The 14,210-nt window shown below is 45.0% G+C and overlaps 1 protein-coding gene across 2 annotated transcripts in view; it reads left to right on the top strand.

Moving 5' to 3' along the window:
- smtnl (smoothelin, like) overlaps positions 1–14,210 on the top strand; it is a 36,216-nt gene that overhangs the window by 11,841 nt on the left and 10,165 nt on the right. For both annotated transcript variants that reach the window (XM_072242869.1, XM_072242870.1), the window contains exons 2-4: positions 4,044–4,134; positions 5,407–5,631; positions 9,032–9,107. In XM_072242869.1, coding sequence (XP_072098970.1) covers positions 4,044–4,134; positions 5,407–5,631; positions 9,032–9,107 — 392 coding nt within the window. The remainder of the gene's footprint in view (positions 1–4,043; positions 4,135–5,406; positions 5,632–9,031; positions 9,108–14,210) is intronic.

The raw sequence follows: 14,210 nt of genomic DNA on the forward strand, positions 1-14,210 counted from the left end.
TTAGTCTAATTAATCTCTTTGGACTATTTTGAATACCAGCATATCTTTTCTTAAATGTTCGAAGTAAATGTATTATCCAAGTACCTATATGCGACCATATTTCTCCTTGAGATTCATATTTTGTAGGCATTCATAGAGTAAAAAATGGAATTTTATGAAAAGCTACGCATAAACAGACAATGACTGACAAACAACCATTGTGTAAAAAAGATAAATTTGCTCACCATTCAAGATGAGGTAGTAAATTGGATTAAAGATCAACTTTGTGGGAGAAGCCAGAGAGTGGTAGAAGCTGGTTGCCTCCCTGATTACAGGCCTGCAGCTGCAGGGGTACATACTGAGCCCATTGTTTATCATCTCTATCAATGATCTGAATGATAATGTGGTAAACTGGATCAGCAAATTTGTAGATGACACCAAGACTGGGGACGACAAACACAATAAAATCTGCAGATTCTGGAAATCCAAGCAACACGCACAAGAGTCAAAGCCAATATAAAAGCCAATGAAAGGGCATTTAATACAGCAAAGATCAGTGGGAAGTTAGAGGATTGGGAAGCTTTTAAAAACCTAGAGAAGGTAACTAAAAAATCATAAAGAAGGTGAAGATGGAAAATGAAAGTAAGCTAGCCAATAATATTAAAGAGGATACCAAAAGTTTCTTCAGATACATAAAGTGTAAAAGAGAAGCGAGAGTGGATATCAGACCATGGAAAACAATGTTGGAGAGGTAGTAACGGGGGACAGCAAAATCACGGATGAACTGAATAAGTATTTTGCATCTGTCTTCACTGTGGAAGACACTAGCAGTATGGTGGAAGTTCCAGGTGTCAGGGGGCATGAAGTGCGTGAAGTTACCATAACTAGAGAGAAGGTTCTTGGGAAACTGAAAGGTCTGAAGGTAGATCACCCCAGAGTTCTGAAGGAGCTTGCTGAAGTGGTTGTGGAGGCATTAGTAACGATTCTTCAAGAATCACTAGATCCTGGAATGTTCTGGAAGGCTGGAAAATTGCAAATGTCACTCAACACTTCAAGAAGGGAGACAGTCAGAAAAGAGAAAACTGTTGGCCAGTTAGTCTGACCTCAGTGGTTGGGAAGATATTGGAGTTGATTATTAAGGATGAGGTCTCAGGAGGCACGTCGTAAAATAGACTGTAGTCAGTATGGTTTCCTCAGGGGAAAATCTTGCCTGACAATTCCATTGGAATTCTTTGAAGAAGTGCAAAGGGACTTCAGAGTCCCTGTGCAAGATTCCCAGAAGGTTAATTCACAGGTTGAGTCTGTGCTAAAGAAGGCAAATGCAATGTTGTCATTCATTTCAAGGGGAGTAGAATATCAAAGCAAGGAGGTTATGCTGAGGCTTTATAAGACACTGGTCAGGTTGCAATTGAAGTATTGTCAACAGATTTGGGCCCATACATAACTCAGAAAGGATGTGCTGTAATTGGAGAGAGTCCAGAGAAGATTCAAGAGGATGATTCTGGGAATGAAGGGATTAACATATGAGGATCGTTTGGCAGCTTTGGGCCTGTACTCATTGGAATTTAGAAGAATGCATGGGGAAAGGGGGATTTCATTGAAAACTATCAAATGTTGAAAGGACTAGAAAAGGTGGATGTGGAGAGGATGTTTCCTATGGTGGGGGTGTCCAGAACCAGAGGGCGCAGCCTCAATATTGAGGGGTGACCCTCTAGAACAGAGGCAGGGAGGATTGTTTTATTATCCAGAGAGTAGTGAATCTGTGGAGGCCAAGTCTGTGGGTATGTTTAAAGCAAAAATTGGTAGTTTCCTGACTGGTCAGACCACCAAAGATTGTGGTGTGAAAGCAGGTGTATGGGGTTGAGTGGAAACTGGGATCAGCTATAATGCAATGGCAGAGCAGGCTCGATGGGCTGAATGGCCTAATTCTGCTCCTGTGTCTTATAATCTTACGGTCTAAGTAACAAGCTGGATAGACAAAGGTTGATGTTGTGTACTTTGATTTTCAGAAGGCCATCAACAAGGTGCCACACATGAACCTGCTTAATAAACTACGAGCCCATGGTACTACAGGAAAGATTCTAGCGTGGATAAAGCAGTGGCTGAATGGCAGGAGGCAAAGAGCGGGAATAAAGGGAGACTTTTCTGGCTGGCTGCCTGTGACTAGCGATGTTCCACAGGGGTCTATATTGGGACTGATCCTTTTTACGTTATATGTCAACGATTTAGATGATGGAATTGATAGCTTTGTGGCCAAGTTTGAGTGGAGGGACAGGTAGTTTTGAGGAAGTAGAGAGGCTACAGAAGGACTTAGACAGATGAGGAGAGTGGCAAAGAAATGGCAGATGGAATACAATGTTGGGAAGTGTATGGTCATGCACTTAGTAAAAAGAAATGACAGTGTTGACTATTTTCTAAGTGGGGAGAAAATGCAAAAAACTGAAGTACAAAGGGATTTGGGAGTCCTTGTGCAGGATTCCCAAAAGAATAATTTGCAGGTTGAGTCTGTGGTGAGGAAGACAAATGCAATGTTAGCATTCATTTTAAGTGGACTAGAATATAAACACAAAGATGTAATGTTGAGACTTTATAAAGCACTGGTGAGGCCTCACTTGGAGATTTGTGAGCAGTTTGAATGAGGGGTCACCTCACTGAAACCTATTGAATGGTGAAAGGTCTTGTAGAGTGAATGTGGAGAGAATGTTTCCTCTAGTGGGAGAGTCTAAGACCAGAGGACACAGCATCAGAATAGATGGGCAACCTTTTAGATTGGAGAAGAGGAGGAATTTCTTTAGCCAGAGATTGGTGAATCTGTGGAAAATTTTGCCACAGGCAGCTGCGGGGGCCAAGTCTGTATGTATACTTAAGGCAGAGGTTGATAGATTCTTGATTGGTCAGGGCATGAGGGAGACAGGGACAAGGCAGGAGATTGGGGCTGAGACGAAAATTGGATCAGCCATGATGAAATGACTTGATGGGCCAAATGGCCTAATTCTGCTCCTATATCTGATATTCTTATGGCTTAAAATGCTGGAGAAACTCAGAAGGCCAGGAAACATCTATGGAAAAGAGTAAAAAGTCAACGTTGCAGGGCAAGACTCTTCATCAAGACTGGAAAAGAAGATGAGATGTCAGAGTAGGAAGGTGGGGGGAGGGGAGGAAGAAGTACAAGGTGGTAGGTGGAAGTGAAACTGGAGAAGCGGATGTGTGAAGTACAGAGCTGGGAAGTTGATTGGTGAAAGAGATAAGGGGCTGAAGAAGGGGGAATCTGGTAGGAGAGGACAGAAGGCCATAGAAGAATGAGATGGGGGAGGAGCAACAGATGGAGGTGATGGGCAGGTAGGGAGATAAGCGGAGACAGGGAAACTGGAATGGGGAATAGTGAAAGAGAAGGGGGCAATTACTGGAAGTTTTAGAAATCGGTGTTCATGCCATCAGGTTGGAGGCTACCCAGATGGAATATAAGGTGTTGCTCCTCCAGCCTGAGTGTGGCCTCATCGCAGCAGTAGACTCTATAAAAATAATCCTGAGAACTAGTTGTAAAGGTGTTGTGGGCCTGGACAGGTCTGACCAAGTCCCACCTGAGTTTTCTCCTTGCCCTCGCTTCTACAGGAGGGACAGATTTCCCTTCTCTCTGGCTGGGCCTTAGTGGGTTTCTAGGCACAGGGTGAGAGCATTCACCCTCAGAGCCAGTTCCATCCTTTAATAACTCTCATTGACTATGATCCACACTCTGAGGACATAAGGGTTAGGGTTAGTAAGCTGTGGGCATGCTCTGCTGGTGCTAACAATTGTGGGCTGCCCCCAGCACACCTTCAGACTGCGTTGGACGCTGATGCAAACAATGCATTTTGCTGTATATGTCGATGTACATTTGATAAATAAAGCTAATCTTTAAGTTTAAGATCTTTAATCTTCATCAACAGAACTGTCAACAGTTGTTGTTGGTGACGTGTTTCCACACCCTCTCAGGCTCCATGCATCAAAGTGATTCCGGAATCCACTTCGGCTTGGATCCTTTCCCAGAACATAACCATTTTTTTTTCTCTTTCTTGTCTCTTCAGCCTGGAGAGCAGATGACTGAGCAGAATGGAATGGAAGGCAGTGGACCTCCACATTGCAGGACAGAAATGGCCCCCCTCCAATCTGCACGAGGCAAGGCCAGAGGCATCCCTTCCCTTTCAAACCTCCTCCCACCTCAGAACCTTGTCGTTCACTTGAATGTTCTCAGGTCTTGTGCATTTTGAATTTTCCCAGTTCTCCTGGGTAGATAAAAACAAAGATGTGATGCTGAGGCCTTATAATGTCAGACCACACTTGGAGTGTTGTGAGCAGCTTTGGGACTCTTATCTAAGAAAGGATGTGTTGACATTGGAGAGAGTCCGGAGGACGATCATTCTCATGAACGTCCTCTGAGGTGCATTTGATGGTTCTGGGACTATACTCAATGGAGCTTAGAAGAACGAGGGAGAATCTCATTGAAACTCATTGAAAAGCCAGGATAGAGTGGATGTTCAGAAGTTGTTTCCTATATTGCAGGAACCCGAGGGCACAGCCTCAGAATACAAGGATGTCCTTTTAGAACAGAAATGAGGAGGAATTTCTTTAATCTGTGCAATTCATTACCACAGACGGCTGTGGAGACCAAGTCATTGAGTATATTTAAAGTGGAAGTTGGTGGGTTCTTGATTAGTCAGGAAGACCCATTGATTGTCTGTTGCTGCAGATTCCAGCATTTGCAGCTTCTCTTGTCTCCACATCGTTTCCACTAGCAGGCAGTGTTTCTGCATAAACATCCCCCTGGTCCTACTCTCACTGCTGTGGTCTGCACAAGAACATTTTCCTCCCACCTTCCCTCCTATCAACACGAGTTTCAGAATCTGGGCCTACTTCAGGCAGAGTTGAGGGGGATTTCCAACTTTATGAGGATTGTGAATCTCTGGATCTTCTCCCCGTGAGAGCAGGAGAGAGTTACCGGGTTTCTTCAAGGTAGCAGAGGGAACAGCCCTATTTGGCCTTTTGAGCCCTGCCTAGCAACCCACCTATTTAACACCAGCCTAATCACAGGACAACTTACAATGGCCAATTAACCTACTAACCAATGACTTTGGACTATGGGAGGAAACCGGAGCACCCGGAGGAAACACACGTGCACCCGGGAAGAAATGTACAAACTTCCTTACAGAGGGCACTGGAATTGAACTCCAAACTCCGCACCTTGAACTGTAATAGCTTTGCGTTCACCGTTACGTTACCACGGTGTTGGTGGAGATGGAGTACGGAGGCTGACTAGATCAGCCAGGACCTCAGGACAGAGCGTCCTCGAGGATTCCTGCTGTTAGAGTTGTCACCAGCACCCGGACTATCTCGTGGGTGAGGTTCTTTTCTCACCAGCCCGCAGCTCAAGCCACATCCCTCTCTCCACAGAAAAGGAGGGGACGGCGCCATGGAACGTGCCGTCCCCGGCTCTACAGCAGCACCGGCCGGCAGCGGTGAGCCTGGCTCACCTGCCTATCACCGCCGTTACCAAGTCCGGGGAGAAGTTCTCTGCGGAGGTGTCGAGTGGCGCCACTCCCCGCTCGGAGTCCCTCGCTCAGCCGGCTGTGAACAAACCCCAGACAGAGTGTGTCGGCCAGACAGCACCACAGACAGGTGAGTGACCTTGGGGATCAGGACAATCGCTGGTTTAGATTAGATTTGTTTTATTTGTCACATGTACATCGAAACACACAGTGAAGTGCATCCTTTACGTCAACAAACAAAACAGTCAGAGGATGTACTGGGGCAGCCACATGCTTCACCAACACAACATGCCCACAACTTACTGATCCTAACCTGTACAGCTTTGGAATGTGGGAGGAAACCAGGGAACCCAGAAGAAATCAACAAAGTCACGGGGAGAGCGTATAAACTCCTTATAGACAGCGGCTGGAATGGAACCCAGGTCACTGGCGCTAGAAAGTGTTGCACTAATTGCCACGCTACCATGCGCTCAACCCATGGACCACTACCTCAGCAGCGCAGAGGACAGATGCACTGCCTCACAGGGCCAGAGGCCCGGGTTTAATCCTGACATCAGCTGCTGTCACGTTCTCCCTGTTTCTTACCCACTGTCTGGAGGCCTGAAGCAATCTGTAATTGATTTTTATTGGTCTATGTACCAATACAGTGAAAATCTTTTATCTGTGTGGAATTCAGACAGATCCTCCCATACACACTGTAAGTACATTGAGGCGAAAGTGTAACAGAGTGTAGGATAGAGTGTTGCAGTTATAGAGAAAGTGCAGTGCAGGTGCAAGGGACTCGCTCAGGTAGATTGGGAGAGCAGGACTTCATCTTGGTTGTGTAAGAGTCTGTAGAATCTGTCCTTGAGCCCGGTGGGATGTGCTTTCAGGCTTTCCTGCTCAATGGGAGAGAGAAGAAAGAATACCTGGTGTGTGTTGGGATCTTTAGAAGGAGTAGTAGACTGTGTTGTCCAGGGGTGGGGAAGCCGGTTTGTGTAAGACTAGGCTGTGTCCACAACTCTGTGCAGTTTCTCACAGCCGTATGCAGAGCAGTTGCTGTATCGAGCCATGGTGCACCCGGACAGGATGCTGTCTATGGTGCATCAGTAAAAATTGGTGAGGGTCAGTGGGCCTGAGTTTCCTCAGCCTGAGGAATTAGAGGTGTTGGACACCTCTCTTGGCAGTGGTGTCCATGTGGCCAGACGAGGAAATATTATTGGAGGTGTTTACACACAGGACCCCGAAGCCCTCGGACACAGATACAGATGGCTGTGTGCTCCACCCTTCTTCCCAAAGTCAATGACGGCTCTTGTGTTTTGCTGACACAAGTCCAGGCTAGTGATCACCCCTTTTATATTTCTGAACACCACCCAAACGGTCTCATTTGAATAGACTCGTATTTGTTTACTTGTTTAGAGCGACGGTGCGCAATAGGCTCTTCCGAGCCTTCAAGCGAGCTGCCGATTTAACCCTAGCCTAATCACGTGAAAATTTACAGTGACTAACTAACCTACTAACCAGTACGAGCTTCGAGCAAGCTGTCAGTTTAACCCTGGCCTAATCACAGGACAATTTAGAGTCACTAACCAACCTACTAACTAGTACGTCTTTGGACAGTGAGAGGAAACCCATGTCGTTCACGGGGAGAACATACAAACAGAAAATGCTGGAATTGAACTCCAAACTCTGATGCCCTGAGCAGTAATGGTGTCATGCTAACCGCTATCTTCCTATGCTGCCTTCGGATAGCCTTGCTTCTGTAGCAGTGCACTCCATAGCTGGCACTACAACGTCAACACCCTGCCAACACCCTGTTCTATACACCAGAAGGCTGAACTGCCTGTCGCGTTCAACCTTCAGAATCAGGATAAATATCACCGGTATATGTCATGAAATCTATTGTTATGCAACAGTATAGTGCGATACATAATCTTAAAAACTATAAATTACAATAAGAATATATATATATATATATATATATATATATATATATATATATATATATATATATATATATATAAAATATATAGTAGTGCAAAAGAGAGCCAAAAAGGAGAAAAAAATAGTGAGATAGTGTTCATGGGTTCATTGTCCATTCAGAAATCTGATGGTGGAGGGGAAGAAGCTCTTCCTGAATCGCTGAGTGTGCCTTCAGGCCTCTGTACCCCCTCCCTGATGGTACAATGAGAAGAGGGCACGTCCTGAGCGATACAGGTCTTTAATCATTCCTGCCTTTTTGAGGCACTGCCTTTTGAAGATTCTCCGTGGTAGCAACACTGTTATATCAAAGTTCAAAGTAAATTTATTATCAAAGTACATATACGTTGCCATATACAAGCCCAAGATTCATTCAATAATAATAACAATAATAAATAAGCAGTAAGTATTGAAAGCGTGAGGTGAAGAGTCCTTGAAAGTGAGTCCACAGGTTGCGGGAACGGTTCAATGATGGGGCGAGTGAAGTTATCTCCTTTGGTTCAGGAGCCTGATGGTTGAGGGGTAATAACTGTTCCTGATTCTGGTGCTGTGGGTCCTGAGGCTCCTGTACCACCTTCTTGATGGCAGCAGCAAGAAGAGAGCCTGTCCTGGGTGGTGGGGGTCCCTGATGATTGATGCCACCTTTTGAGGCATCGCCTGTTGAAGACCCTCTGTGGTTGCAACACCATTGCATTCCCATTTGCTGATCAACGTTCTCAGCCCGGGGTGGTTAAGATTAGACCAACAATGTCTGCATTGCCAGTAGTACCCTCACCCCATCCACAGGGAAAAAGCACATTAAATATGGACAGCACAGTAGCATAGCAGTTAGCGAAATATTTTACAGTGCCGGTGACCATCACACTCTGTAAAGAGTTTGTACGTTCCCCCATGACTAAGTGGGTTTTCTCCAGGTGCTCCAGTTTCCTCCCACATTCCAAAGATGTACCAGTTAGGGTGAGTAAGTTGTGGGCATTCTATATTGGTGCGAGAAGTGTGGCAATACCTGTGGGCTGGTCCCAGCACATCCTTGCACAGTGCTGGCCGTTGACGCAAACAAAGGATTTCACTGTACATTTTGATGCTTTGGTGTACGTGTGACAAATAAAGCTTTTTTTTGGCCAAGTCATTGAGTATATTTAAAGCAGAGGTTAATAGGTTCTTGATTAGTTGGAGTGTCAAAGGCTACGAGGAGAAGGCAGGAGAATGGGGTTGAGAAGGATAATTAATCAGCCATGATGGAACGGCAGTGCAGAGCTGATGGGCTGACTGGCCTCATTCTGCTCCCATGTCGTATGGTCGTTACTGTTTAAGAAATGCTCTGGTTCAGCAGCAGATGTGTGAGGCGGTGAGGAGTTCTTGGAGGAAACATGGCATGGGTTTCACACAACATCACTGCATTGCACTGTTTGAAGATACTCAGACAGGGAAGGTGCAGAGGGATACAGGTCTAATTTGGGCAAATAGAATGGAAGTGGATGACCATCACAGTCAGCGAGGATGAAATGGGAAGAAGGGCCTGATTTGGTTCTGTACGTTTCTGTGATTCTTACCTTGCCTTCGCTCTGCAGGCAAGAACGCCAACGGCAGTAGGACGCTCTCTTCCACCACACACTCCACGACACGCGACGTCCGTTCTCCGACCAGGTAAAACCTCGGGAAAGCTTGTATCAACTCCCATCTTCAACAATTCCTTGCTCACTTAGTACAGAGTAGGAGGCCATTCTACCCATTGGGTCTATGTCAGCTCCTGGAGAACAATGCCATTGGTTCCCTTTCCCTTTCCACTTCCCTCATCTCTTATCTCTCAGGATGGATGTGTTGACATTGGTGAGAGACCAGAGGAGAGTCACCAAATGATCCTGGGAATGACAGGGTTAACTTGGGAGGAGCACTTGATGGCGCTGGACCTGTACTTGCTGGAGTTTAGAAGAATGAGCAGGGCATCTCATTGAAACCAATTAAATATTGTAAACTATATACAGTACAGTGGATGAGGAGAGGATGTTTCTGATACTGAGGAAGTCTAGAACCAGAGGGCACAGCTTCAGAATCGAGTGGTGTCCATTTAGAACACAGTTAAGGAATTTCTTAAGCTAGAGGGTGGTGAATCTGTGGAATTCATTGCCACAAATGGCTGTGTAGGCCAAATCATTGGGTATATTTAAAGTGGGGGTTGATAGTTTCTTGATTAGTCAGTGTGTCAGTGGTTACAGGGAGAAGACAGGAGAATGGGTTAGAGGAGGAAATAAGTTAGCTACGATAGTATGACAGAGAAGACTCAATGGACCGAATAGCCTAATTTTGCTCTTATGTCTTATGGTCCTATCAACTCCCCTTTTAATCTCTTTGTTACTAAGCCACTCTCAGGGGTAATCTCCATAGTGCATTAACTTACCAGCATGTCTTTGGGATGCAGAGGGGAACCGGAGCACTCGGGGGGAATCCCACACCATTACAGCAGAAGATGTCAGCTTCACAGAAAAGAATGGAGGCCGGGGTTGATCCCAGGTCCCTGGAACAGTAAGACAACAGGACTACCTGTTGTACCACCCATTGCCCAGTTCCCACTGAGGTCACTCGGGATCGTCCAGCTATCTGCCAGCCCAGAGGTGGATCAACTAATCAGAGGTGGGTCCACCAAGCCTGGTGGCACCCATGATACCCAGAAGCACCAGGAAATAGGCACTCAGCTCCATACTGTCCATCCCCCTTCTCAACATCACCTTCCTCCACTAACCTCACAACTCTCTGATCCCTTTATATTCCAAAATCTCAAGTGAGAACTTGGAGCAGCACAGAACATCACAAGCCCTTTGGCCCACGCTGTTGTGTGTGCTCCAAGATCAATCTAACCCACTGGTTCCAAATTTGGCAATATCACCCTCCCTGGGGGTGGTGGGGGCGCTTGGTAACAAGGGGACTAGCAGAGGGATTACGGGCTTAATTTAAGAAATGAATTACCAATTATACAGTGCCTCATAATTGATCATGTCATCTCTTTCTAACCCTCCGTTCTCTTGGACTTTGCTCGAAGTGCATTATAGTCATTGACAAGTAATGTGACACTTCTGTATTTGGTATCTCATGAGAAATCTGGACTGAAGGAATCGTGTTATTTCCAGGTCCAGCCTGTGCATTATTGCTGTTCACTACTGTAGTACAGTGTTAGCTAGTATGATTCCCACTATCTAATTAAGCAGTGACACAATTCCTGTACAGGGAATATGCAGCTCCTTTGATGAGAATACACTCTGATAAAGCAAACAAGAACTTGGCTTATTTTCAGTCACTTTGTGAAAACTTACAGAAAAGTAAAGCACTTCAAAACATGCTTGTCAACTCTTCTCAACAAAACTGATTGTGTGTTTCGTGCCACATTTCACTGATCATTGCTAAGTCTGGAAAGCCCCATACAATTGGAGAAGAACTGATTCTGCCAGCAGTGAGGGAAGTCCTGAGTATAGTTTTGAATAAGTCACCAGACCAAATAATTAAAGAGATTCAGCTCGGTGGCAAATCTGCTCAAAGACAAATAGGTGAAATGTTTGAGCATGAGGAAGACACATTGTGCAACATAATTTGAACAGCAGAATTTGCTCTACAGTTGGATGAATCAACTTTACCAGACAACAAATATTTGCTTCTTGGTTATGTTTGCCTCATAAAAGACGAAAGGATAGTTCAAGCGTTGTTATTTCCAAGGGGACTAGAAACAGATTTGAAGGGGGAGTCAATACTTCAGATTGTTCACCAACTTTTCTAAGAGAAGGATGTTCTGCTCACCAATATTTATGCTTGTGCAACAGAAGGGGCACCATCAGTGACAGGACACCCCTATGGGGTACTCAGTGTGTAATTCACAGACAACGTCTTGTTGCAAATATGCCCAAGTGATCAGCTGCACAAATCATTTAAATACTGTTACCTCAGCGGTAAATAAAATCAAGTCCCATGCTCTCAATTCTCAACTATTTTCAGAGCTTTGTATTGAGAATGATAAATAGTTTAAACACTTGCTGTTGCACACAGAAGTCAGATGGATCTCAAAAGGAAACTGCCTGAGACACTCTCATGCACTTTTTGAAATTATGATAATTCTCTGAAGACTCAAGTGCTTTATTCAGTAATCAACACAAGAATATTAAGCATGACATTGCTTATTTGTCAGAATTATTTGCAAAGTTTAATGAAATCAGTCTTTAATTACAAATTTTTTGCAATTATTAGTCATTGCTTTGAAATTGCAGTTCCTTTTATTTTGCACTATAAATCAAAATTCTTTATAGGCTTTATGTAATGGCCAGAAAGGGAGAGAGGGACAGATGTGGTCCGGGAGAAAAGGGGGCAGTAACTCAAAAAAGTTTGGGAATCGCAGATCTAACCCCTACCTTCTACATACCCTCCATTTTCCTATCATCCATGTGCCTATCTAAGAGTCTCTTAAATGTCCCTGATGTATCTGCCTCTTCTACCACCACCCCTGGAAGCAAGTTCCACTCGCACAACTCTCTATGTAAAAAACCTACCTCTGCATCCCCCCTTAAACTTACCTCCAATCACCTTAAAATTATGCCCCCTCCTTCACATTAGCTGTTTCCACCCCAGGAAAAGGGCTCCGGCTCTTCACAAAACCTTTGCCTCTTATCATCTTATACACCTCTATCAAGTCACCTCTCATCCTCCTTCACTCTAAGGAGAAAAGCCCCAACTCACTCAACCTTTCCTCATAAGGCATATTCTCTAATCCAAGCAGCATCCTGGTAACTCTCCTCTGCACCCTCTCTAAAGCTTCCACATCCTTCCTATAACACTGCACCCACAACTGATCACATTGCAAGTCTGGTCTAACCAGGGTTTTATAGAGCTGCAACATTACCTTGTGGTTCTTGAACTCAATTGCCCAACTAATGAAGGCCAACCCATCATATGACTTCTTAATCTCCCTGTCAAATTATGTGGCAGCTGTGCAGGATCTATGGACGTAGACCACAAGATCCCTCTGTTGCTCCAGACTGATCAGAATCCTACCATTAACCTTGGACTTAAGGATTTTTCCAATCTTCCCAGCTCACATCAGTATTGCACTTCCAAGTTCTTGGAAATTTCTACAGATTTCCCCCGGGATCAATAAAGTATGACTATGACTATATGACTATGTATCATGGAGAGCATTCTGACCTGTCACATCACCATCTGGTACGGAGGCACCAATGCACAGGATTGCAAAAAAGCTGCAGAGGGTTGTAAACTCAGCCACTCCATCATGGACACTAGTCTCCCCAGCACTGAGGACATCTTCAAAAGACAATGCCTCAAAAAGGCAACATCCATTGTTAGGGACCCTCATCATGCGGGAGTGTTCGTGGGTTCATAGTCCATTCAGAAATCTGATGGTGGAGGGGAAGAAGCTGTTCCTCAAATGTTGAGTGGGTGTCCTCAGGCTCCTGTACCTTCTTGATGGTAGCAATGAGAAGAGGGCACATCAAGAAGGTACAGGAGCCTGAGGACACCCACTCAACATTTGAGGAACAGCTTCTTTCCCTCCACCATCAGATTTCTGAATGGACTATGAACCCACGAACACTCCCGCACCATTTCTCCTCTCTTTTTGCACTACATTCAATTTTAATACATACATATTTCTTCTTGTAATTTATCGTTCCCCTTGTGGCTCAGAAAGGAAGTGGGGGGAGAAACAGAGAGCTGTAGTGATGGGGATTGTTGGTTAGGGGGGCAAAAAGAAGGTTCTATGGATGAAAGCAAGATTCCCAGATGGGTTGTTGCCTCCAGGGTGCCAGGATCAAGGACATCTTTGAGCAAATACTCAGTATTCCTAAGTGGGAGGGTGAGCAGCTGGAGGTCGTGGTCCATGTAGGACAGGGGTAGGAGGGGTGATGAGGTCCTACAAAGTGAGTTCAGGGAGTAAAGTGCTATGTTAAAGGACAGGACTTCTAGGCTGGTGATCTCAGGATTGCTACATGTGCCACCTGCTAGTGAGGCCAGCAAAAGGAAGATTATACAGTTTTAACACATGACTAAGGAGTTGGTGTAGGAGATAGCAAGGGACAAAACTGGTTGCCTGGAAGATCAGAGTGGAGCTGAAAGAGATGGGGGGGAGATCTTAAATGAATTTTTTTGCATGTCTCTTAACTTGGGAGATGGACACAGAGTCTATAGATGTGAGGAAATGCAGCAGCAGATACTGATTACAGAGGAGGGGGTATTTGCTGTCTTGAGGCAAATTAGGGTGGATAAATCCCCAGGGCCTGACAAGGTGTTCCATTGGACCCTGTGGAAGGCTACTGCAGATTTACAGGGTTCCTGGCAGATATATTTAAAACATCATTAGCCATGGGTGAGGTGCTGGAGGATTGGAGGACAGCTAACGTTGTTCCGTTGTTTAAGAAAGGCCCTAAAAAAACCAGGAAATTATAGGCTGGTGAGCATGACAAGAAAGTTATTGGAAGCAATTCTAAGGAACCAGATACTTAAGTATTTGGATCGACAGGGACTGATTAGACATAGTCAACATGTGCGTGGTAAATCGTGTCTCAACAATCTTACAGAGTTTTTTGAGGAACTTACCAGGAGAGTTGATGGAGGCAAGGCAGCAGATGTTGTCTACATGGACGTTAGCAAGGCATTTGATAAGAGCCTGCATGGGACATTGGTCCAAAAGTTTTAGTCGCTTGGCATTCAATATGAGATTGTAAATTGGCTTAGACATTGGCTTTGTGGGAGAAGCCA

Source organism: Mobula birostris, chromosome 25 (assembly GCF_030028105.1).
Source record: "Mobula birostris isolate sMobBir1 chromosome 25, sMobBir1.hap1, whole genome shotgun sequence".
In the NCBI taxonomy this organism is placed as follows: Eukaryota; Metazoa; Chordata; class Chondrichthyes; order Myliobatiformes; family Myliobatidae; genus Mobula; species Mobula birostris.